This window comes from Physcomitrium patens, chromosome 22 (assembly GCF_059467195.1).
Source record: "Physcomitrium patens ecotype Gransden chromosome 22, ASM5946719v1, whole genome shotgun sequence".
Classification (NCBI taxonomy): domain Eukaryota; kingdom Viridiplantae; phylum Streptophyta; class Bryopsida; order Funariales; family Funariaceae; genus Physcomitrium; species Physcomitrium patens.
This window is the reverse complement of record NC_143431.1, coordinates 1,035,685-1,060,852: the sequence shown is the minus strand read 5'-3', so window position 1 is coordinate 1,060,852 and position 25,168 is coordinate 1,035,685. Positions and strand designations below refer to the sequence as shown.

General features: G+C 33.7%; 2 protein-coding genes across 4 annotated transcripts; one reads left to right on the top strand and one right to left on the bottom strand.

The window, feature by feature from the left end:
- Positions 1–17,611: 17,611 nt before the first annotated feature.
- On the top strand, positions 17,612–18,584 carry LOC112275156 (uncharacterized). The gene is made up of 2 exons (XM_024505251.3): positions 17,612–18,081; positions 18,249–18,584. Exons 1-2 carry the CDS (start codon positions 17,841–17,843, stop codon positions 18,401–18,403), a joined length of 396 nt encoding a protein of 131 aa, XP_024361019.1. The 5' UTR covers positions 17,612–17,840; the 3' UTR covers positions 18,404–18,584.
- A 1,049-nt stretch (positions 18,585–19,633) lies between these two features.
- LOC112275154 (putative xyloglucan glycosyltransferase 5) lies at positions 19,634–24,889 on the bottom strand. Of its 3 annotated transcripts, none has more exons than XM_090246094.1 (6): positions 24,837–24,889; positions 22,734–23,942; positions 22,070–22,378; positions 21,375–21,665; positions 20,992–21,105; positions 19,634–20,873 (listed from the first exon to the last, which is right to left on the bottom strand). In XM_090246094.1, the coding sequence occupies exons 2-6, from the start codon at positions 23,439–23,441 to the stop codon at positions 20,214–20,216; spliced, it is 2,082 nt and encodes a 693-aa protein (XP_090102220.1). In that variant the 5' UTR covers positions 23,442–23,942; positions 24,837–24,889; the 3' UTR covers positions 19,634–20,213. The 3 variants fall into 3 exon arrangements, with proteins under 3 accessions (XP_090102220.1, XP_024361017.1, XP_090102219.1); XM_024505249.3 differs by lacking the exon at positions 24,837–24,889 and adding an exon at positions 24,602–24,769; XM_090246093.1 differs by lacking the exon at positions 24,837–24,889 and having other exon boundaries at positions 22,734–24,547.
- Between the last annotated feature and the right edge of the window lie 279 nt (positions 24,890–25,168).

Below are 25,168 nucleotides of genomic sequence, written 5' to 3'. Positions count from 1 at the left end.
CCACATTCAAAAAAATAATTCAATACTATTTCAAATTTGATTAGCCATAGTTTAACAATTATCTAATGGATTCTTTTTAACTTGGACTTATTTGATAGTTGTTAAATAATACTTTATTTTCTATATAAACTACATGTTATTATTTATTATAATTCATCTATAATACACAATTCTTATTGTAGAAAAGAAGTTTAAAAGCTACAAACACTTAGCATCAGCAAGGATTGTAGTCTAAGAGAAGTGTGGAAAAAGATGACTCTTACTTCCAACACTCTTTACTTATAGGTGGTGGTTTTCTCACCATCGAGGCAACTTCCATCTTTTTGATATTACATCCATTTCTACCTCATCCAAATAAATCCTTGATGCCACCACAATAACTTACTTTAACTCTTTGCTATTTTTTTACTATTAACAACATACTATGTTTAATCTCTATGTAGTTGTAACTAAGAAAGTACTTGCTGATCTTCAACACTCCCACTTTGCTAATATTCAAAAGGCTTTTAATCCTAATCTCTGAATCAAGTCATGATGTCTATCCTTCACTAATGCCTTTGTAAAGACATCAGCAAGCATGTCATTTGTAGCACAATACTTCATACCTATTATTCCATCTTCAATCTTCTCTCGTATAAAATGATGTTGAACATCAATGTGCTTGGTCCTTGAGTGGTGTTTTGGATTCTTGGCAAATACAAGACATCCTTGATTATCACACATAATTAGAGTTGCTTCTAATTGCATTAGACCAATGTCTTCTAAGAATTGCCTTATTCAACACGCCTCCATTGCACAATGACTTGCTCCCATGTACTCTGCTTCCATCGTTGATCTTGTAATGGTAGGTTGTCTCTTATAATTCCATGAAATGGCTCCCACTCCAATGAAGAACACATATCCTATTGTGGATCTTCTATCATTTGCATCTCCAGCCCAATTTGTATCACAATAATCTTGCAAGTCAATGTTCTTACCACCAAGGCATAATTTGAAGTCTTTTGTACCTTTTAAATACCTCAATATCATCTTTACTGTTTTTCAATACATTGGTTCAGCCTTAGACATGTATTGGCTTACAACACTCACTGCATATGCAAGATCCACTCTTGTGGCCACCATTGCATACATGAGTGAGCCTACTACTGCCTTCTATGGAACACTTTGCATCTCACCTTCAACTTCTGTAAACTCTTCATCTGTGAGCTTCATCAACTTCAAATTTACCTCCAAGAGTATTCCAATAGGCTTGCATTCCTCCATGTTGAATCGTTTCAACACTTCTTCAATGTACTTGATTTGGCTCATTGTAATGGTCTTGTTACCACGATCTCTTACAAATTCCACTCTCAAGTAATAGTGCAATTCTCCTAAATCACTCATCTCATATTCCTTCTCTAATTTGGCCTTCATCCGATCAATCTTTTCCATATTGTTAGCCAAGATGATCAAATCATCAACATAAAGGATTACAATCAGCAAGAACTCTCTAGATTGCATCACATACAATGAATGATCAGCTTCACTCCTCACAAATCCTTCATTGATAAAGAAGGTGTCAATTTGTTGGTACCATGCCCTTGGTAATTGTTTCAATCCATACAAGGATTTCTTCAATTTTCACACAAGTCGTTCTTTGCCTTGTTGTACAAAACCTTGAGGTTGGTCCATGTAGATGTCTTCTTGTAATTATCCATTCAAAAAGGCCGTCTTCACATCCATTTGGTGTATTTCTAAATCCATTGTTGCCCCAATTGCTACAATGGTCGTAATGGTGGTTAATTTTGTAATGGTGTCGTGTTGTGGTTCGGCTACTATATGAAAATAATGTAATTATGTACTTAATATATAATTTATTAAGTAACATGGTGAGAGCCATGTTAGTAGATTTTAGTTGGTTGTAGAATATAATTTGATTATTACTTTGAGAAGAAGGTATTTAAAAAGATTACTATAGAATTTTTATAACTTTAATTTCCTTTTGATAGTAGCTTTTAAGATTGGTTTTGGTTGATAGTAACTTCTAAATATTTAGAGTCACCTTTGTTAGACATTGGTGACATTTGAAAACTTATTTTGGTTCTTTTATTTGGTGTTTAGAGCATACATTATGTAAATCTTATAAGAAAAAGGATTGAAGAAGGATTTTGGTAGCAAAGGGAGTAATTAAGGCACCAATATAGATGAATGGAGATGAAAAATAAAAATCTCCATTCCTATTGGTCAAAAATCATGACCAATGGGCTTTGAGGAAGCTGCCCGAGGCCATATTAGGGATTAGGGTTAGTTTCTTGAAGCCATTCGAACATTGAAGACTAGGGTCAGAAGGTTTAGGTTTTTGGTTAAGATTTTGGTGCAAGTTTTGTGTCATTTGGGGTTTTTATGAAGAATTTATAGGTGCTCAAAGTTAAGATGTTAGTTTTGGACCTACTGTCACTCTTTTGGGCATAACGCACCTGTACGGATGGCAATTGAGGATCGGCAACCGTGACTGGAGAGAACATTTTTGCGGCTATACTTTTTACATACTTTTTACTGGATTCTAAGTTAAGGTAAAGGAGTTATTGGATTTTGAAGTCAGCACATGCAATCTAAGGGTAGTAAGTAAACCGATTTACTAGTATTTGTCTCTTGAGCTATATCTTGAGCAATTTGACAAATTTTTTGCTCAAAATTTTTAAAGAATGTGTAATTTCATGTTAGTAAACTTTATGCATAAGTTTTATGACATTTGGAGTTCGGGTTTTTGAGATATAAGGAAAATAGTTTTTCGGGTGCTTGTAAATTAGGGTTTGGAGTGTCTGCTAGGGTTTCTTAGATGCCAAAAGATCGGTAGTGAATTTGCAATTGGTTTTTTTTGTAGTAAAATTTAAGGGTAAATTCTACCTATATTATAAATTTGAAACAAACTGAACGATTAGATCAATAGTTATGATTTTCTAAAGTTTGCGGCGAGAAAATCCTTCACAGAAAAAATATGTTTTGAAGGGATTTTGTTATATTTGGAGTTTTATACAAAAATAAAGGAGTTTTGGAAGCCAAGAAAAGAATCACATAAAGGTTTAAGGTACACTCTCTATAGCTAGATATCCAATGTATTTCCAGATAGCAAATCATGCCATACGACAACGGGTGCATAAGTCTCATTGAAATCAATTCCAACAACTTGTGACTATCCTTTTTCAACTAATCTTGCCTTGTTCCTCACCACCACACCCATTGCATCTCTTTTAGTCCTAAACACCCACTTATAACCAACAATAGATCGATTTGTTCAAAGACGTGTCAATTCCCATGTACCATTGTCTATAAGAAATTGATACTCTTCTTCCATAGCCTTCTCCCACTGGATTGCATCATCACACAAAGATAATGGATCAGCAAGAAGAGCAACATTTGCATGTTCTTTACTTACTTGAGGAAAGATGTGATCCTTCCACCATTCGCCATATTGCCTTCTTTCTCTCAAAGGATATCTCCTTTGACTTGTAGAAGAACATTCACCTTCTTGCACTCCTTGCTCTTTTCCAACTCTTAAACCTTGTCGTTTTTCACTCAATGGTTGGTACTCTTTATCATTATCATCATTCCAATCTTCAACATCTTCATTTCTTTTATTGCTGGTCCTAGCAATTATAGGAGCCTTCATCTTTTCAATCTTCTTTGGCTTTTCATCTTCATCATCTTCATTATCTTTATCTTCTTGTTTCTTTGTTGAATTCAAAGATGTATCCACAAACACACCATTACTCCTACTTTGACACATCTCTAAGTGCTCACAAGTACTCTTATACTCCAAAAACTCAACATTACCACTTTTGATGATCTTCTTGGTTTCCAAGCACATTAGCCTGTATGCCTTAGTACCTTCATAATAACTAAGAAACACACACAATGTACCTTTTGGATCAAGTTTGGACCTCATACAATCTGGTGTTTTTGCATATGCAATGCAACCAAAGGTCCTCATATAGAAAATGCAAGGTTGTCTTCCACTTTAAGCTTCTTGTGGTGTCATTGATACAAGAGCACTTTTTGGATACCTATTTCTTGTATGCACTGCATTCACCACAGCTTCCGTCCAAAATTCATAGCCAAGGTTTTGAGCATGAAGCATGCTCCTTGCCATCTCTACAATGGTTTGATATACTCTTTCACCAACACCATTTTGTTGTAGAGTGTATAGAATTATGATTTGTCTAGCAATTCCTTCATTCTTCAAATAAACATCAAATTACTTAGACATGTACTCACCTCCATTGTCCATACACAGCACCTTGATCTTTTATTCACTTTATTTCTCAATAAGTGCTTTAAACTCCTTAAACCTCCAAAAGCATTCACTCTTGGCTTTAAGAATGTAGATCCAAATCTTTCTTGAATAATCATCAATGAAAGTAAGAAAATACCTTGATCCTCTAATACTTGTATTCTTCGTAGGTCTACATACATCCAAATGGACAATCTCCACCTACTTCGTAGCACGTGTTGCTACACTCTTTGGAAATGAGGCCCTTTATTCTTTACCTTGTATGAATCCTTCACATATAAGTTGTTTTGCATTATGGCTTGTATTTCCAGGATCTAAGTCAGTTACCATGGTCTTAAGCTCTCTCATGCTCTTCACATTCAAATGGCTAAGTAACGATGTCATATATTCAATTTGTCTTGGTTTGATGTCAACTCAGCAAATGCGGCTACCTCCACTCTATTCACCTTCTTATAAATGACGTAGTACAAATTTCCCTCTTTCAAGCCTTTGAAGACCTTGTCTCCACTCAATGTTCTTACAAAACATCCATTCATGTCAAATTGAATTTTAAAACCTTCCATTACAAGTTTATTCATGGAAAGTTGGTTTTGCTTCATCTTAGGCACATGAAGGACGTTTTTGAGTCTGATCCTATTGGTTTGTCCATTCACAACCACTACCACCATAATAGAGCCAATTTCAATAGCTTCACATCTATCACTATCTCTTAACACCACGTTTGATGTTGGAATAGCCTCATAAGTGTCAAATGAACATTTATAAGATGTCATATGCTTGGAACAACCTGAATCCACAATCCATCTTGAAATGGCAGTCATAGAAGTCCCATTTGTTGCCATGAATGCTTAATCTTATCCTCCAAACTCATCTTGCACACTATTTGCATTCTCCTTCTTCATCTTTTTTCTTTTGTAGCAATTTCGAGCAAAATGGCCTACTTTGCCACAAATGAAGCAAGATTTGACATTACCTCATTGATTTGAATAGTTGCCCTTGCCTTAACGTGAGTAGAATGCTGAATCTTCACTTTGAAGCTCTTTTTTTTCTTCTTGGTTAATTCATCGATAAGTCTTGTCATCACACAATCCATTGTAAGCTCTTTTAGCTTGATGGACTCCAATGCCATAATAAGGTAGTTGTAGGATTTTGGAAGGCTCATTATCAAGGTCATGAGAATATCACTTTCTTCTAAAGGCTTGTCAACAATTGCTAGTTGGTTTGCAAGAGCCTTTACCTTATTGATATGAGCCATGAGGTCTTCACTTTCTTCCATCTTACAAGTGAAGAACTTCCTCCTTGTATAGATGATGTTGGATAAGTTTTTGCTCTGATAGATGTTGCAAAGAGTCTTCCATGCTTCCGGTGGTCCTTTGCAAGAGATAATGTGGGAGAAGTTGGCTTCATCCACATTACTTGCAATCAATCCAAAAGTTTTTTTTTCACGATGTTTGAACTCCTTCTTCTCCTTTATATCAGCATCTTTGCTTAAAGCCTCTTCACTTTCATCCACAATATTCCAAAGATCGAAGGATGCCAACAAAAGCTCTATTTTTACCTTCCAATGGTAGAAATTGTTACCTCTAAACTTCTCAATAACTCTCAATCCTTCACCCTCACTTGAAGCCATGTCTAAGGAAGAGTTGTATCAAAAAAGATTGTAAGAAGAAGTCCTAATGCTCTCAAAAATCAGCAAGAAGGTTTTGTTGCCTTAGAATCACAGAATCCTTCTTTGTAAACAAACTAGTGTTTTAACTCTCAAAAAACTCTATCAACTTCACTTCTAAAACTTGTCACAAGTCTGATGACTTATCTAAGTGTCTCAAATCTGATTTGCCACTCTAATATCTTTCTTATGCTCACAAATCACCTCTATACACCATAAGACACCTTTTAAGCACAATCAACAACTTTAAGACATGAAATCATAAAGTTAGATTACCAAAGATCTATCTCAGCAAAAGTACAATGCAAACTTTGTCTATAGGTGAAAAACAAGACACTAACATCAAAATGCTCTTAACCATAAGTAAGAGCAAACCATAATCTAGATCTAGATTTGAATCTGAAAGTTAGGTTCTTCCAAAGCCTAACATCAGCAACAACAACTTGATCTACTCCACACTTACAAAACCACTTCAAAGAACTTCAAAAAATATTCAAGCAAATGTGAGTGGGTCCATAACCTATTGAAAAAAAGAAGTCTAAAAACTACAAACACTTAGCATTAGCAAGGATTGTAATCTAAGAGAAGTGTGGAAAAAGATGACTCTTACTTCCAACACTCTTTACTTATAGGTGGTGGTTTTCTCACCATCAAGGTAACTTCCATTCTTTTGATATTACATCCATTTCTACCTCATCCAACTAAATCCTTGATGCCACCACAATAACTTACTTTAACTCTTTGTTGCCTTTTTACTATTAGCAACATACTATGTTTAATCTCTATGCGGTTGTAACTAAGTAAGTACTTCCTCATCTTCAACAATTCTTTCCAAAACATGTCAACATTCAAATATTTTTTTTGAGTCACTATACTTGTTGAATTTGCTTGGCAAAGGTTGAATCAACAATCAATGTTGATTTTTTTACTCAAAATTGAAAATGCTCTAGCTTCAAGAAAATTATTCTTTGTTGATCAAAAGATGCATCTCTTTTTTTTGGTGCAAGATAAGAATGTCTAAAAATGACATCAACCAAATCTTATTATTTTTTAGATCAATAAGAGATCTTGAAATCAAATCTTGATGAAGATATGCTCCAATGAGCTTGACAATAATTCAAAATATGTGCCAATATAAAATACTCAAGATTCCTATGACTTGTATACTTAATGATTAGACTCAAAGCACCTTCCAGCTAATGATGCAATTCTTAAAATGAATCTATAATTGCAAAGAGATCTTTATTGTTAATCTCATCATTAATCTTCATTGCTGAAAAAAATTAGAATAATAAGCTACTAGATGGACTTTGTCATCTACTTCTATTTATGATAATATTATACCTAAGGTAAATTTTGATGTATTTATTTATATGAAAAATTTCTTTAAAAATTTAATATAATATAAGATTGGTATAGAAGTAAACTCCCTTTTTAAAGCATCAAACAATGCTTTGGCTTCTTTCTTCTATTTAAATTTGTCTTTACAAGTCAAATATATAAGTAGAATTATAACTTGAAAAAAAATCTTCATAAAGATCTGATAGTAACTGGCAAAGGCCAAAAAGCATTGCACATTTCTTATTGTTCTTAAAAACTTCCAATCTATTATATTCTAGACTTTCTTCAAATCCATCATTAGCTTTTCATTAGTAATAATGTATCCTAAAAAATCAACTTGAATAGTGTAGAATATACACTTTTCTAACTTGGCATATAATCTCATATAATTTCTAAGTTTTTGTAATACTTAACAAACATGAACTTCATATGCTTATGAATTCTTAGAGTAGATTAAGATGTCATTCAAATAACAAATGACAAAATTATCAAGAAACTCGCAAAAGACATCATTCATTAGGTATTGAAAAGCAGCTGATGCATTTATAAGTCCAAAAAGTAAGACATTATATTCAAAATGTTCATATCTGGTTTAAAGCATAATTTTTTATTTATCTCCTTTTTTAATGCATATCAAATTATATGCTCTTCATTGATTTATTTTTATATAGATCTTTGCTTGATTGAATTGATTAGAAAATTTTGAAATCAAAGATAGAAGAAATCTATTTTTGATGTTCATCTTATTGAATCCTTGATAGTTAATATACATCCACAGAGATTTGACTTTTTTCTTCATAAATAAGATAGGAGCTCCAACTAAAGATTTAAAATGACGTATGAAATTTTTAGCCAAGTTTTCATTAATATATTCTTAAAGTACATTTAACTTGTTTTATGATAAGTTATAGATTGGTCCAAATGAAGGTTGAGCTCTTCCATAAAGATTGATGGAACAATCATAAGAATAATACTTTAATAGAATATCTATATTATTTTTTAAAAAAATATCCTAAAAATCATGATACTCATTAAGAATACTCCTTGTCATCTTTTTACCATCAAAAATGGGCGTGGCATGTATAGCAAAAGATAATCTTTTTATTGTAGCATATATGAAAGCTCTTGCATCTACTAATAAGAGTTTAGATGCACTAAACTTATGTATTTCTACTTAACTAACGGAATTTTAGATTAATTTATAAAAAAACTAGGATTATAAGAAATCTAATGCATTTAAGGATTATACTTTTTTAATCAAGATAATCCTAAAATAATTGAATTGAATAGAAAATATATTATATTAAATATAATTATGATATTATAATCTTTAATTGCTATATCTAAAGGAACAATCTCATACATAATATTTCTAGAAGATAGCAAATAACCATTTATGACTTCTATATGTATAGGTTTAGTTTTTTTGACTAACGATATTTCTTATTTTTTGACAAAATCTTTGTCTATAAAATAGATTCAGGTTCTAGAATCTAACAAAGCTAAGACTTTGTGATTTTTAGATCCTAAATAAATTTCTATTGTAAAATAAGATGAGAGATTTGAGGAGAGAATAGAACCTTTATTGGAAGTTATGCAAGATTCTAGCCAAATTGTTGCTATTGTAACTAGAAAAACTTGTTTTTTGACATATTGTCTTTTTTGGCAACCATGCTTCTTATTTTGAGGTTGCATTGTTTCTTTGGATAATATTGAGCAATATATTTAGCTTCTCTATAATATAAGCATAAGCCTTTATTGCATTGTCAAGACTTTTTTTGCTCTGTGAGGGATTTAAAATATATCATATCAATTTCCATTGGTTCTGGCCTTGATCAATAAGTTTTTCAAAAATTAGAAGTTTCTGTTGTCATACTATAAATGCTTATAGTATATAAAAAATAGTTAAAACATATTATGTGTTGATAAATCTAGATGTATGTTAGAGTTGTCAATAGATTAAATTAAAAGGAGTTGGTATAAAAAAACCTTACTTTATTTTTTTTACTTATTTTGATTTTGGTATATATATATATATATATATATATATATATATAACCTAAATATTTAGTATGAAGCCTTGAAAGAAGGTGGAAGCCTAAGAAAAAAAATCCAAACTAATGGGAGGCTAATTGAGAGGGATGAAAGCAAGGCATGGTTGGATGAAGGCAAGGAATGGAGAACTTCATCCCTATTGGTCGAATATCATGCCCAATAGGCTTTGAGGAGGCTGTCTATGACCTTAACAAGGATTTTGGCGACTTCAAAGAAGGCATTTGGAAATTAGAAGCTAAGGTTGTAAGATTTAGGATTTTGGCTACAATTTGTGTGCAAAAATTAGAGGATTTGGAGTTAGGGTGAAGAAGTTATAGACGTTTGAAGTTAAGATTTTAATATAAGTTATACTGTTACTCTTTTGTGAATATGAGGAGTTGCGCGGTAGTTTTTGAAGATCGGAAGGTGTGGCTGAAACAACGATTTCAAGTCCTACAGCTTTTAAAAAAGAATTATTATTTTTGAAGTTCATATGAAGGAGATATAAGGAATTGAAGGCGACGCTTCTAATTCAAAGGTAGTAAGTAAGCAATTTTGTTTATAGTAATAGTTGGAGCCATAACTTGAGTTTTCGGACAAAATTTTGACTCAAACTTTTGGAAAATAAAATTTTTTTGTTATAAAGCTAAAAATAAAAATTTTGTGGCATTTGAGCTTTTATTTTGTGAGATATAAAGAAAAATACATACATGTGTATAAAGACAAGGATTTGAAGTGATTGTTAGGGTTTTTAAGATATCTCAAGATCCGCAACAAATTTGCAATTGAAATTTGTTGTGAAAGTTGATAAAAATATATAAATATTTCATATAAAATTTGAGTACGTTTGGATGGTTGGATCACGAGTTATGAGGTATTGAAATTTGGAAAAAAATTCAGATAAGGATATACAAGGATTTAGAAGATTTTATCATATTTTGGATATTTTTGATTACTTGAGGCTTATGTATTTGGTGTAATTACTCCAAAAGGGAAATTTTATATATAAACTTAGGGCTTCCCTTATTTTGAAGCTTGATTAAGTAATTAGTGACACCCAGGATCCTAGTGCTTTCTTGAAACAAACTCTCTCTACCCTAATACCATCATTATTTGACTTGTTCTTCTCCAACTAAGTCTTTATTCTTGATGTCTTTCAAATAATCAATTGTTGCATGCAATAGCTTGAGCAATAAACTATTTCAAAGATTTTGCCTTTGGCATTATCAATAATAAATCTTTAACATTGTCCTTCAATCCATATTGAAATTGATTGATAAGGACTTTGTTATTCCAGTCCACATTACAAGGAAGGTTTTGGAATTCAATAGCATATATGGTGGTTGACCATGATCCTTGCCATATAAATAAGAACTTAATTTTTGCTACTCTTTTTAGATCAATTTCTCCAAATGTGGCTATAAACACTTTTAAGAATGAATTCCAATTATAAAGGACTTGCAAATCTTTTTACATTAAAGGTGCAAACTAAGATAGAGTACTTTCTTATAGAAATGTGCCTATGAATTTGACTTGAGTAAATCCATCAAAATATTCAAAGGCATGGAATCTTATATAAAGCTTGACTTATTATAAAAATCCTTGAAATTTTGACCTTGTTCCATCAAACTTCTTAGGCATATCAATCTTTATCCTTATCATACTTGTAGAAGCAAAAACTCTTAAGATTTGGTTGTGACGTCTATCTACTTGCTTCCTTCAACTGCACAATTTTTTGATGTAGAGTCTAAATTTCTTCCATAAGTATAAGAATAATACTTCTATGATTCACGTTGAAAATATGTAACATTTCTACTCTTAGAGTATTGACAAGCTCATAAAAATCTACAATAATTATAAATTTATTCTCACTTTTGTTGAGAGTAGCATCCATAATCTTTCTTTCCATAGATAATTCAAACAATCTCAAAAAGTTAAATTAGAGCAAGATAATCTACAACTTTAATATTATATATAGCTATTGCCAAAAATAAAAAGACTAGAAAGTCTTGAAATAAGATTAAAAACTAGAAAGGCATTGACAAGAATAAAGAAGGCTTTACTCTTGTTTCAATATATATTCTCAATTAAGAACTAGGTAGCAATGTCCTATAGAACCTTCAAAATGTGTTGACTTTGCAAGACATATATCTTTAACTTACAAGATAAGTTTTCTATATATATACCACATAGTTAACTTGTTCTGCAAGATATCAACATATGATTAATTTATTGACCAAGTTTCTAATCTATCAATCAACTATAAAAACATATAAAGTCAAATAATATCTATGAAGCTTCTAAAAATCTTCTCTATAAGTTATTATAAAATTAACCTATTTTTATATAATTTTATTTATTTCTACCTAATCATATTGATAATTATTAGAGTATATATGCATATCTATGACAAAAAGATGTAACTTTAGATAGAACTTTACATGTTGAAATCCATAAAGTTTTGATCTTCTTCCATCAAACTTCTCTAACTTACTTATACTTGCTTTCTTCATACTTGTAGTAGCAAGATTTTTTGGATTCAATTATAATATTGATGTACTTGCTTCTTTCAATTATATAACTTCTTGGTGTAAAATTTGAACTTTATTGTTGATATTTTCTATAGGCACAAGAATAGTATTTCCATAGTTGACAATAGAATTATGTGAAATTCCTATCCTAAGAGTTTTTACAAGCTTGTAAAGATTTGCAATAGTTACAAATCTATTTTCATTTCTATTGATTGTACCTTCAATAATTTTTTCTTTGATTTCTATACCAAAAGGTTTTAATAAATCCATAATTCAAATTAGAGAAGGATAATTTGTAACCACTATTGATAAATGAAAATTTTCACAAAAAAGAATAATCTACTAATTTTTAAACAAAACAAAAACAATAAATTAGTAATTTTGTCAAAATTTAAAGGACATAAATTTCAAAAAATTAAATGGTGAGTATATTCTTATATTACTTTAAAAAAAATAGATAATCATTCAAAGCTAATATAGTATTGAACTAAAATTGATATTGCTAAAGATAAGAAAACTAGAATTTCTTTAAATAAGACTAAGAACACCAAAGGTGTTGACAAGAATGAATAAGGTTTCATTCTTTCTTCCATATATACTATCTAATTAAGAGCTATGTAGTGACGTTCTATAAGACGTATAATATATGTTTAACTTGCAAAATACATGGTTAGCTTATAAGAAAAATTTCCTAAATGTGTGCTATATAGCCAACTTATACAATAAATTGCCAATATGTGTCAGGGACAAGAACTCGATGAAAGCTAAAGAGTAAGTGAGACTTTTCTCAAAAAGAAATAGGACAAAATAGAAATATGTATATTAAGAAAGAAACTGGAATGGCTATTGCCAAAATACAAGAAAACTAGAGACCCTTGAAACTAGACTAGAAGCAAGAAAGGAGTTGACAAGAGTGAAGAGGGCTTCACTCTTGCCTCTATATATACTATCTAACTAGAAGCCACGTGGCGATGTTCTATAAGACCTCCAATATATGTTGACTTTCTAGGCCACATGCCTTTGCTTGCAAGGCAAGTTTTCTATGGATAGACCACGTAGTTAGCTTGTTCTTTAAGCTTCCAACATGCGTGGCACATGGCTAACTTGTTGACCAAGTTTCTAACCTAAAAGTCAACTATAGACTCCTATAAAGTCAAAGCAGCGTCTATGAAGCTTCTAAGAAGCTTCTCTAGAAGATATTACACAATTAACCTACTTTTACATACTTTTATCTATTCATATAGGTAATTATATGTATGTCCGTGACAATATGTGCAATACAAGGCCAACTTGTTGATCAAGATTTCAAGCTATAAATCAACTATAAATACATATAAAGTAAAATTTGCATCTATGAACCATCTAAGAAGCTACTCCATAAGATATTATTGAATTTATCTATATTTATTTTCTATCTAATAACTCTTATCTAAATAATTATACATATTTATACCAAGCTTAATTGTACAAATAGTTAAAAAAAGTTATAATATTAAGATTATAATGATTTAATAAAATATATACTTTTTTATTTTTTTATTTGTTTATTTTAAAAATACAAAAAAATAGATATTGATATCTATATCATAATAATATTTAAATATTATCAAATCAATAAATAATTTTCTACTTTAATTTAAGTTATAAAAAATTACATAATATAAAAATAATTTTAATGACCATGTTTAATATAATATTAAGTACAAAGATAAATTCCACCCTTTAATCTAAATTACAATATGGTCTCAATTAAGAGTTGCTTCTAATTGGTAGTCTGAAGTAAAAGAAGCAAATAACAAAAACAAAAGAAAAACAAACAAAAAATAAGTAAAATAAATGAAATCAAGCAATTATACAATCCAAAATTAAGTTACAATCTATTTACTAAATTTTACCTAATAAAAAATAAAATTAATTTCTTTTTAAAATAAAAAAATAAAAAAATAAAAAATAGCTTTCTAATAATATAAGAAATATGTGAATTAATATTATTATAAATAATTTTAAAAGGTTTAAAGATAGCAAGTAAATACATAAAAAGTTAAATAAAATTATTTTACCTTAAAAGTAACATGTTTATAGATCAAAGATTCCACCTTCACCAAGACTCACATGTAGTATATTTTGGATTTTTAAGAAAGGCCACAAGGCCTTACTCTTACCTTCTTAACTACATTTAAGGTGATATAATCTATATGGAACTTGTGTACCTCCCTTCCTGTAAGGACTAAACTAGCTGCTCATCTTCCTATTTTTTACTAGTAAAATTTTTATTTTTGCATTTTTGACTTCCCCATAGTATTCAAAAAAAATCCAATTAGCCTAAGAACCTAGTGTGGTCTTTAAATCTTGCTTCATTTCTTCATAAAGGCTCCTAAGGTGATACAAATTTAATTTTACTAAAGTCTTGAAATTTTCTCTAAAAATTCTTAAAGGTTATAAATAAATTCTAAAAAATTTTATAATATTTTTATAATAGTAATATCAAATTAAAATCATGTTTTCTTATTTTCTTATTTTTTATAATAATAAAATAAATTTAAATCAATAAAAAATCGTATTTCTAATATAAATAATTAAAAAGACATGAAGTTCTTTCTTGTGCTTCTTATAATTATTAATTAATATTTATAGATTTTTTAATAAATAATAAATATAGATAGAAGGAAAATATAGAAATTGGTCTTAATAACTAATCTTTAATATTTAAAAATAATAAATAATAAACCAACTAAGATAATTGCCTCCAAAACTTATTAAGATTCTATTTTTATAAAAAAATCTAATAAGTCTCTTGTATCCTATAAATATTGTTAAATTCTAATAAATAATTATATCATCAAAAAGACTCTTTGATTTTAATATTTTTATATTTAAATAACTAAAATCTATATTTTTAACAATTCCATCAATTAAAATCTATTGATAAAACTTATATTAAGATAATTTGAAGATCATTAATATAAGAAGTTTTTTAATAATAGTTATTTTTACATCTAATATTTTTTAATAAACTATTATATGTTGATATATTTTATATTCATATTTTGATTTTATATAAGTATTATTACTAAAAAATAATAAAATTAACAATAATAAAGGAGATTCTTTTATTTTTTAATTATGTATGTATATTTTATTTTTTATTTTTTATAATTATATTATTTCTTATTTTGGTTGCATAGAATTGATATTTTATTTTTTAATAATGATAGTGTAGAAGTAATTAATTTGATTAAGCTATTGTAATTTTTCTAAAGAATCTTAATTTAAGACCAAAAAAAAATAATATTTAAATATTTAAATTTAATTATATTATTATATTTCATTAGATCTATTTTAAAAATCTAAAGATATATGAATTTGTGATATTTTAGTAATAATCTGATATTTTTTTAATTTTAAATCAATAGATATAATTATTATTGACAGTATTAGTATATTCTTACTAAAAGTGTCTAAAGGTACTAAAAAAGTTCATAGGGTATAAATGTAAACAAATTGTAATTAAATTTTAATTATTATTAAAAAAATATTAAAACAAAATTTTGAAATTTTAAAAAATCTCATAAGTTGACTTTATATAGTATTAGAATAAAATTGTAACTATATTCATAATAACAACAAAACTAGAAGAATCTACAATCTTTATGTTTTACATATTTTTTGATACTTTAGTAAGTGTTCTTAGGCCATATCAAATAAATGACATAAAAAAATATAATACTGAAAAAATTTCATCTTATCTATTTTAGACAAAATTAGCAAAATTGCAATGATAGTTTTTAAAGAAATTTTTTTTGAAATTATTTTTATGATGAATCAACTAATTTAAAAAATTCATAATTGATAAATTAATATAACAAGAAAAGTATTTGATGTAAATAGTGAGATCAATTGTGAGATTTTTAAATATATATATATATATATATATATATATATATATATATATATATATATATATATATTTTTTATCAAAATTATATTACTTTAATATTTATAATTGTTAAATTTGTTGTCTTATGGAACTAGTTTGTTTTTTAAAATAAGTTTGAAATAAAAATCTTTAAAGATAAAATCTCACAATAATTTAATATAGTTATACAGGTTTTAATTACACCTAAAATATATGTTAAAGACAAACTAAAGAAATTTAAGAACAATAGAAAAAGTCATAGTTTTAAAATACTTAATCAAAATTAATCTATATAAAAATAGGAAAATAAAGATAAATAAAATCTTTTCAATAATACATTCTTATCAATCTATGTAGCTTACTATTAACCAATTTTTTTATAGTTTACATGTTCAATTTAATTATAAAATTTGGTTTGTAACATGTGCTTAAATGTTGTTGTTAACAATCTCAACTAAGCAATTTGCATCTATGTATCCATAAATTTTCATAATCTTTTTATGTATATATATAAACTCAATTTTGAGATTCTTTACTAGTTCATATAATTATATATTTTTATTTCATACTGATTGAATTTTTCATATTTTGATTGAATAAAAATTATCAATATTTGTTACCTAAAAAATAATACAAGTATATATGGTGATTTTTCTTTTTCTTTTTCTTTTTTTTCAGAGTTGATGTTTTGTACATCACATGTTTCTTTACTCCAAAAATTGTAATTACCACTCAACTAAAATTAAATTATTATTTGATAAAAAATAAAAAATATTGATTTTACAAAAAAATATATATATATAATTCTAATACATAGAATAGTTGCAATATATTCAAATGTTTAAATCTAATAATAGTAGTAATTAATAAATAAAAACGAATATGTAAACATACTCAGTTGATACAAATGCGTTTTTGGCGTGATATTTTCTTTGTAATCCACAAAGCTGTTATAAGTACATTTTTTAACTATCTAATCTCTATTGATCTTTCTTCAACCATATTTCACTATTTTTTATCAACAACAATGTTTTCTTACATGATATGTATTTTTCATATAATACAAACACAGAACTGGCAGCAGAGAAACGCAGAACTGGCAGCGACAGCAACCACAACAACAACATGCAAATGCATCATCACATGAGGTTGTCAGCATCGGCAATGGAGCCACCTCCTGAACCTGCGAGACAACAACATGCAAATGCATCATTACATGAGGTTGTCAGCAACGGAAATGGAGCTACCACCTGAACCTGCGAGACAGGGTCCAGAACGATGGAGTCGTTCTGAATTTAGCAATACCTGGTCGGCGTGAATGAGTGAAGCAACAAGTGGAGTTTCATCGCATTCATAAACTTTATATTTAGAGCGATGAGACGTCACCCGGAAGCTGGACAATCTTCGATGCGTCGCGGTCCGGGTGTCGACGAAACAGGCATCGGAGCAGCGGGGTGGGGGTTGATATTGTGAGATCGGATCAGATGGGAGTAGTGATCGGCGATCGCCGAAGAAGCTTGCACAAATGGTGGAGTTCGTTGCCTGCTTCAGGACCCTCGATCAAGAGTCCAGGTGGGTGCATTCCATCGAACAAGGTTCACGACACACAAGAGCACCTGTTTACAGACTGTGGAATGGCACCGATTTCGGTGGCTCGACTGGCAAGAAACTGCCTGGATCGTGGAAACAACTAGATTTAGCTTGCGAACGTCGCTATCTCTGCGGTGCTGCGCCGTGTTCGGTGCAGACTGCGCATGAGAACCTTCCATTTCGATGTCCCCCACCTCCGCGTTCCGCGTCCCAGTGTGCCTACATATGCAGTCACTTGCTCCCTCAATTTCATCAGGTTCTGCTTGATCATTGTTCACGATATCCCTTCATGACCAGTTTTGAATCTGATTTCGCCTGGTGTATCACCGGCTCTGATCAAACTTGTGTCGAGGGTGTTGCGTTTTGATTTTTTTGGTTTTTTGGTTTATTTTGTGTTATTGTAATCGTTTGTGTGGAACTTCAGTGTCGTTTTGACACTATTTGTTCGATTCCTTCCATCTTTCGTTGATTTGGAAAAACCTTAGGCTCGCAATGGCCATTTCTGCTCGCCGCAACACCATGTCAGTGGCTATCTGTTTGGTGGCGCTCTTCGCTTCAGTGTTTGTACAATCAAATGGACAAATGGCACCGGAAATGGCTCCTACGTACGCCCCTGAGATGACCCCCGGCGCGCCCGTGTATGCTCCGGCTCATGCACCCACTTATGCTCCCGAGCACAGTCCCCAAGGCTCGCCCATGTCTCCTCCATCGACGGCCCCCGTGGCTTCTCCAGGTTAGATCGCTCTTCTTTTCGCCATCGGGTTTGCTGAACCCGTTTCTGCTGGTTGAGCTTTTCTGATTGTTATTTTGTTTGTGTCTCTCTTTTGATCCGAAGCTACCTTCAGTGCTTGATTTGGATCTATCAATATCTGATCTTTCGGTGTGGTTTTGCTCTACCAGTTCCGGAGTCTAGCCCTGTCAATGCGCCCACTGCCTCCGAGGGCCCTGTCGCTGACGCTCCAGGACCCAGTGCACCTGAATCCGCCGCCTCCACCAACGTTGCCTCAAGCGTGATTATCTTCATGGGTGTTGCAGCTGCCGCATTCTTATATTAAATTCAGTACTGTAGTACAAGACTTCCGGTGAATAACCCCATTTTTGTTTAGGAGTAACGCATTCTGTCGAATGCATCGCTGCTGATGGTTATGCGAACTTAGGGAAGTGGATATTAGGGATCATAAATCTTGTATGTCTTTCTCAATTCATTAATTTGACCGTCATATTGATCGCCTCTAAGTACCGTGTTGAAAGCTAAAACATTATTCGCACTCTGATTCTTCACCTGTTCTGCTTGTTTGTTTGATCATTCTTCATTGTAATCGTGTATCAGTTCCCGAGTGGTCATTTTAATTTAAATCTTGTCGGTGGCTCTCTTGCTTTACACGTCTAGTTGATCTGGTATGCTTCTATTTCGCTAGCTTAGAAACAACTCCTGCGTCCTGTGCACGCACAGCTGGAACTTTCTGACCTTGTGTACTCTTTGAGAAGAATGGGTCTCATAGACTTTCACCAAGGTCTTTTCAATACCTTACCGAAGTTGTATCTTCTTCGCAAGTAGTAAAACATTTCCAGGTGATGGAAGAATGAATAATATATGCCCCATCATCTGACATATCTCTCTCCCATATCAGTATCTATCCAGCATATATTTGTTGTTTCTCACTAAGCGGTATATTTGGGACAGTATGTGACCAGGAATCTTTCCCTCAATGTAGATATCAATTTATTGTCTTTAATCTACTGCTGTGACAGGTCGTGTGTGACTTCCAATAGTTCAATGACAGTGAGCAATTGACAAAAATCGGGTCTGAACTTCACGTACAACAGTAGATTGAATTGATTGTCCTTTTATGTTACTATTACATGACAACACATGCCACATCTAATTAGGTTGGTCACATTATAATTTTTGAACTAAAACCTTGTTTGATTAGAAGTTACTTATTAGAAAATTCGCTTCATCCTGGTCCTTGAATAACTTTTGGAAGACGTGCTGTGCAATCGTGGAAATTCAACAAGTATATTCCCCCTTATTCTCAGTAAAAGAAACAGACCAACTGCGAATCCTGGACACAATCAAGAAGTAATTAAGTCGTCGAATGGACACGAATGGAGTACCAATCTTCCTGACATTCACCTACAATAATACTGGCACGTTACACCCCATTTGAATGAATGGTCATCCGAAGAAGCCAATGAGGTCCCATTCACATCATTAGGAAGAATGGTCACAAACATGGTAATTCTTTTCTATATCATAAATTACATCCCACCATTTGGTCATGTGCAATGAAACTGAAGATTTATTCACATGAGCTATAAAGACAATTTCGTACAGTACGATTGCTTCTAAATGTAGGCATCTAAAATAATGATACAGGCTCAAAGAATGTCCCAATCACAATGAAGAGCAAATATTTCGCAGCATTTTGTTATCCGACATACCTATTGAGTACACCCCTTTTACTACCGGCAAATCCTTTCACATTCCAGGCCTTTTGCTTCCTCTGGAAAAAGTGTGCAGTTCTTGATGAGATACTCTTCAACCTCCACATCCAGAAATATTTCGGATGTCTTGTTACACTCGTGCTTTGCACCTTTCACCAGATCACATTTAATCATACGGTTCCCGCCAAAGCCCCAAAATTGATACATAGCAGTAATCGGCAATACAATCCTTAAACGGAAGGTGGCACGCCTGGCTGCCCTCGTGTTGTCCGTGACCACGAATGGAGAAGAATACGGCAGATTGAATTAAATCTCCTTCAACACGTTGACGTTCTAAGGTTACATGATTTTCTAGCATGTAAATGCTTAGTCTTGGAGACTTCAAAATGAGAGTGTTTTCAACTTCAAGGAAGAGTATCAACTCACTTGCTCCCCAATTAGATCAAGTCCAACCACCAAGAATGAGATACCTTGAAAGAGCAGAAAATAGAAATGAATTCCCTGCGCAGAGAGCAAACTCCGTGCGGCAGCTGTAAGTAGCAGAAAAGAAAGTAGCAACTCCTTACGATACAGTCGATTCTTCTTTTTCATTGGCGGTTGCAATGCATCATGAACTGAAGGGGGTACAAGAGGATCCAGCTTCACATCAAGCGTCTTCAATGCATCTATACCGGACTCGGACATGGTTTTGTCCAGAGCCACGGTAGATCTAGCCGTGTCTTTCTCCAATACGTCTCCCTCAGAAGCTCGCCCAGTTTTTTTGGTCACTACCCACTCGTGCGCACTGCTAAGTTGGAAGAGGCCAGAAATCATGGCATTGAACTTGGTCACTGACATGGTATTCTCAAAGAGGAGGTAGGGGACTAGGAAAGGAAATGACTTGGGTGAAGGGATGACATTCAAGATTGACATAAGTGCCGGAATGTAGCACACAACCCAAACTGGCAGAGTCGCTTCCGGAACAAACATGGTCAATGGTAGAATAATACAGAAGAGTGTGAATGAATAGAATGGGAGAATGAGTTTCCTCAGAAGGAAGAAGAGAAAGATCATGTTTGCCTTCTTCATCCAGGAGATCTGCACAATTCAAGAGTCCTAAAAAATTTCAGTTACATATTCATGTACCATAAGAATAATAACAAAAGAATAATGTGCGTTTGCAAGATAACTCTGCAATGGCAAAGCTGTTACACACCTTAGCTTTTATGATGTCTGGAAAACAAAGGCGGAAAAGCTGCATAGGGCCAGAGTGCCATCGATGTTGCTGCTTACGATATGCCTCGTACGACTCGGGCAATTCACAAAGGCACTGCAACAGGGAACCGCACATATCAACCATAAGTTACATGCTACGGATATCAAGCACTAACAATGGAAGGCTTTCAACGAGCTCCAGCAGAAAATGCGATTCACACGGTGAATTGGTAAAATGAAAACTAAGATTTATCAAAATGTGCAGAGACAAATAGAAGCTTCTGATATATATATATATATATATATATATATATATATATATATATATGATTTACTTCAATATTTCATTAAACTAAACGAAAGAAAACTAGTGAGAACATTAACCCGAACATCGTTGAGAAAGATGAACTTCCAGCCTTGAAGATGAGCTCTGACAGCAATGTCCATGTCCTCCACAGTAGTCCTTTCCAACCAGCCACCTGACTCCTCCAGTGCTGTAATTCTCCACACCCCTGCTGTGCCGTTGAAGCCGAAGAAGTTGATGAATATACCATTCACTTGCTGCTCCACCTCGAAATGAAAGGACAAATTGATGTTTTGAAGGCGTGTGAGTAGATTCTCATCCTTGTTGACAAAAGACCAACGGGTCTGCACGAGTGCAAGCTCAGGATTGTCCTACAATCGACGATACCAATGTTCATAAGCGAGAAAGAATTAATAAATAAAGAACAAATCAAAAATAGAATAGTTTAGCTCAGTACACATGAAAAGCACAAATTCCGTAAAACTGATCAAAGTGGGCACTCGAAATCTTAATGCAAACTATCTTAGAAAAAGAACTCCACAGTTTCTCTTGAAACTCTTCCTGCCAGCTAACAGGAACCCCATTTGAAGAGAAACGAATGCACTGAAATTTGCGCAGCAAGCCATATCTACAACTCACAACTACACTGTGAGTGATTCACAATGCACAACAGAAGCATGACCGCCAGACACGCACAGGCTCGAAGACAATAGAAAGTGGTCACTTCACAATGCCTGCAGAATTAATCCATTCATTAGGAAATTCAAGAGCTTACTCTAAAGTGAGGAACTGTGCGTTTGAGGAAGTCAGACTTGGGCTGAAAGTCTGCGTCAAAAATGGCCACAAATTCATACTTCTTTACGTAATCACACTGCATGGCTGACTTCATGTTCCCGGCCTTGTATCCTGTGCGGTTAACCCGGTGTCTGTACACTATATTCACTCCCTTCTGTTGCCATTTAGAAACCTCACTTTTAATTAGAAAACGTGTCTCAACATCTGACGAATCGTCCAAAACCTGAATCAGGATACGGCTCTTGGGCCAATCAAGCTGACAAACAGCTGATATGGATTGCTCGTATACCTATATACAACCAAAGCAATACGAAAAGCAGAGTGAATTATCAATTTAGCTCACAAGAAAAAATGCATCCGCCTTGACGTACGCTGAACACTTCACTGCAGTGGAACAGTTCTGTAAGACAATTCATATAACAAACTGAACACCTATGGGTTCATGTAACCACAATTCGGCTCTTACGTCCAGTTGATCCAACAAGTAATGCTTACGACCCTTGACGAATCCTACACGTAGCAACCACAGGAGCGCGCTCTACAATTCTCAGAAATTCCATATGAAGATCAGAACGTCCGCCTATAAATGCCCAAATATAGACTATCTCCGCTAAAATGCATTAAGATCTTGGGCCAGTACAAACCTCTCGCTCGTTGCACATAGGAATCTGAACAAGAACCATGGGATGCCCGCTATCTGGGTTCTCGGCGTCGTCAGACTCCAGGGATGGATTGATGGGAACAGGCTTGAGGCCCTTCCATCTGATGTACACACAGCCGAGAAACAACACAATTCGATCTACTGACTGGATGAGGAACAACCAGATACAGAAATCTGTCAATTTTTGAAGCGTAGGCGCAATGTAGCTGGCACGAAAGTACATCCACCCAACATACACCACGTGCGGAAGGTCCTGAATCCGGAAAGAGGAAGGCCAGTGTGGCGTTGAGAAGTGCCAACTCAAAGCATGAGCTGCAACTTCCACACACAACATCATCACGGCAAAAACCAAGAAACCTGTAATTGCCTTAAACAACTTTCCTTTGTGAGGCTTGTCTTGCTGAGCTAATCCTTGTCCCAGGATGAGGCGTTTCTTAATGGCGGCAAGCAATATCATTACACCGGACCAAACCCAAGCGACACAACCCGCGGCCCTGTGTGCTTTGAGAAGAAGCACCCATGTTAACTGTTTGGCGTTCTTCTCTTTATCTTTCTGGTCCTCAAAACTGGACTTAGGGCTCTCAATCTCCAGCATGGAATAGTTTGGGTTCTCCATCTTGACGACCACGGGAGTCCCACGGCGGACCTCCTTGCTCCACCAATCAACAAAATCGAACTTCTGGGGAGCCATTTCGACAACCTTTCGTTGCCAAGATTCGAACACTCTTGATGCCCGCTTATTTCTATCAAGTTCTTGGAGCCAACCTCAGGGCTTGTTTTAGATGGTGTGCTAGTCCTGCTGGGCTCGATGATACAACAGTTGTCTGCAGGCGATCGAGTCCACAAACAGCATCGAGCGCATTCGTATCAATTCCAATCTTCCACTTTAACCGCTTCTCCAGATGATTTCTAAACGCAACAGACGTGAACAACGTCTTTTGGAAACGCCTACCATGAGTTGTTTGGATTACCTATGGAGGGGGGGTTTAAAATACAGTTGACACTCAGAAATAGAGCCACAAGCGCACATTGCAGTGTCGGTCCTTACTAGCCACCCAAATAACTTCTGATTCAAGGCCTCGCTCAAAAACAGTGTGCGCACTGATGACACAGAACCAGTTCCACAACTGCGCTTGTTTGCCGCCAAGCGTGTTCCCCACGATTTGTACCCGGCGACATTCAGTCCGATCACCTTCAAAAAAAAATCGGCCACAACAAACTTCACTAAATCGTCAAATCAATGCTAATCGTCCAAACTCCGCCATGCACACATCTAACATGCACGTGCCAAGTACGAATTTCCTCCGAAGAAAATCATAATGCAGTGATCAGAAACCATTTTCCAGCTCGGAAAACCGTTGCTACAACCTCAATCCCGCATAAAGAATAAATAAATAAATCGTAGCACCTCAAAAAACACTCTCTCCGTTTCACTCACTGTATCAAAGCTTCCCCTCTTTCACATCAACACTCGTCAAACAACTTTCCCCCCTACAAAGCAACCCCAAGAAAGAAAAAAATATATATAAAAAGTACAAATCGCACAAATCTCCGACTGCGCTCACATTCAACACCACCACATTCCACTCCGCTTCGTCTCCTCACAATCAACCACCATTGTCTCTCTACTTCAAAAAATCTTCACTACTAATCGCGGTCCTAAACCACTCCCTCTCCAGCTAAATCACCACCTCCAAATTATCTAAATTATTCTCGCCTCCGCATTCTTGCCCGCCATTTCCCACTCTACGTTGCCATACACCTCAAACAACTCTAATCTCAAAAAAAAAAAAAAAAAAAAAAAAAAAACACCACAACAACACAACACAACAAATAACTAAACCCGTCTACCTCCCGCGTCCGGCAACCTCCTCCCCTGGAAAACCTCTCACTCGCTTGCTTGCTAACATCCTCACACTAGACTGTGCACCTCCTTCCCTCCCCCAAGGAGCAGCAACGAGTAGCATCGTCCTCGTGCGTTTTATTTCTGGCGATGGCGAGACAGGCAGTCTGACAATCGGCAAGACTGCGCGTTAATCCTCCAGTTGTAGGTGAGACACACACAGAAAGAGAGAGAAAGGGTCACCTGACCCCCGCCCGGGTTCCCAAGCGAAATGTCCAACCTCCTGCACCCGGCCCGGGCGGTACCCCTTGCTGCCCTAATTTATAGTTTCAATGAACGCAGGGTTCGATCCCCCCCAGCGACAGCCACCACCACCTGGCCTCTGCTCGTCAGTAGCTTTGAGCACGCTACCGATTTTACCTCCTCCTGGTTCTAATAGGACTCGATACAAGACCTCATTATCATAATCATGTTTGAAGAAATGCTGCAAAACAACATGATTGGTAGACATCTAGGGCATGATTGCATTATTATACACTTCACATATATATATATATATATATATAGATAGATAG

What these genes read in the sequence shown, in the direction of transcription:
- LOC112275156 (XM_024505251.3), top strand. Translation starts at nt 17,841, where the DNA reads ATGGCCATTTCTGCTCGCCGCAACACCATGTCAGTGGCTATCTGTTTG. An exon ending in GGCCCCCGTGGCTTCTCCAG is followed by an intron (nt 18,082 to 18,248) that starts GTTAGATCGCTC and finishes TTGCTCTACCAG; the next exon opens with TTCCGGAGTCTAGCCCTGTC.
- LOC112275154 (XM_090246094.1), bottom strand. Translation starts at nt 23,441, where the DNA reads ATGGCTCCCCAGAAGTTCGATTTTGTTGATTGGTGGAGCAAGGAGGTC. An exon ending in GCACAGTTCCTCACTTTAGA is followed by an intron (nt 21,666 to 22,069) that starts GTAAGCTCTTGA and finishes CGTCGATTGTAG; the next exon opens with GACAATCCTGAGCTTGCACT. An exon ending in CAGACATCATAAAAGCTAAG is followed by an intron (nt 20,874 to 20,991) that starts GTGTGTAACAGC and finishes TGAATTGTGCAG; the next exon opens with ATCTCCTGGATGAAGAAGGC.